Consider the following 548-nt stretch of genomic DNA (forward strand, 5'->3'; position numbering starts at 1 on the left):
GTTTAGGCCTCTAGCTGTACAAGGAGACAATCATATACACCTCAGACAAGAAGGATGGAGATATGAAGCAGTGCCCAGGGGATCGTCTCCTACCCCGGGATCGTCTCCTCCCGCGGGGGGATCGTCTGGTGTGGGGTCGTCTCCGCCTGCGGGATCGTCTCCTCCCGCGGGATCGTCTCCTCCCGGGGGATCGTCTCCTCCCGCGGGGGGATCGTCTGGTGTGGGGTCGTCTCCCCCCGGGGGATCGTCTGGTGTGGGGTCGTCTCCTGCTGAGGGATCGATAGACTGTAAGGTTGAGCCTGAGTCTTGTGAGTTAAAGTATGCGGGTATAGTATATAGTGAGATGAAGGGTGTTTATTCAAACCCAGAGATGCTAGAGGAGCGTCATCGTCTCTCTTTTTTATTTCCTTCTCTCTCTGCATATAGAGAAGAGTCTGGGGGAGACCCTAAACAAATACCTAAACTAACTCTCCCTCATCTTAAACATTTTTATAATTCTTTCTATCACCCTGCAAATGCTTGGATTGTTATATATGGACCCGATGATG

The 548-nt window shown here is 51.8% G+C and overlaps 1 protein-coding gene across 1 annotated transcript in view; it reads right to left on the reverse strand.

Moving 5' to 3' along the window:
• EMH_0063540 (uncharacterized protein) overlaps positions 1–548 on the reverse strand; it is a gene marked incomplete at both ends in the record, with an annotated part of 1,026 nt that overhangs the window by 245 nt on the left and 233 nt on the right. The window contains one exon of the mRNA XM_013498150.1: positions 94–299. Within this exon, the coding sequence (XP_013353604.1) occupies positions 94–299 (206 nt within the window). The remainder of the gene's footprint in view (positions 1–93; positions 300–548) is intronic.

The sequence above is a fragment of the Eimeria mitis genome, genomic scaffold, assembly GCF_000499745.2.
Source record: "Eimeria mitis Houghton genomic scaffold, Emh_scaff3222, whole genome shotgun sequence".
Classification (NCBI taxonomy): Eukaryota; Apicomplexa; class Conoidasida; order Eucoccidiorida; family Eimeriidae; genus Eimeria; species Eimeria mitis.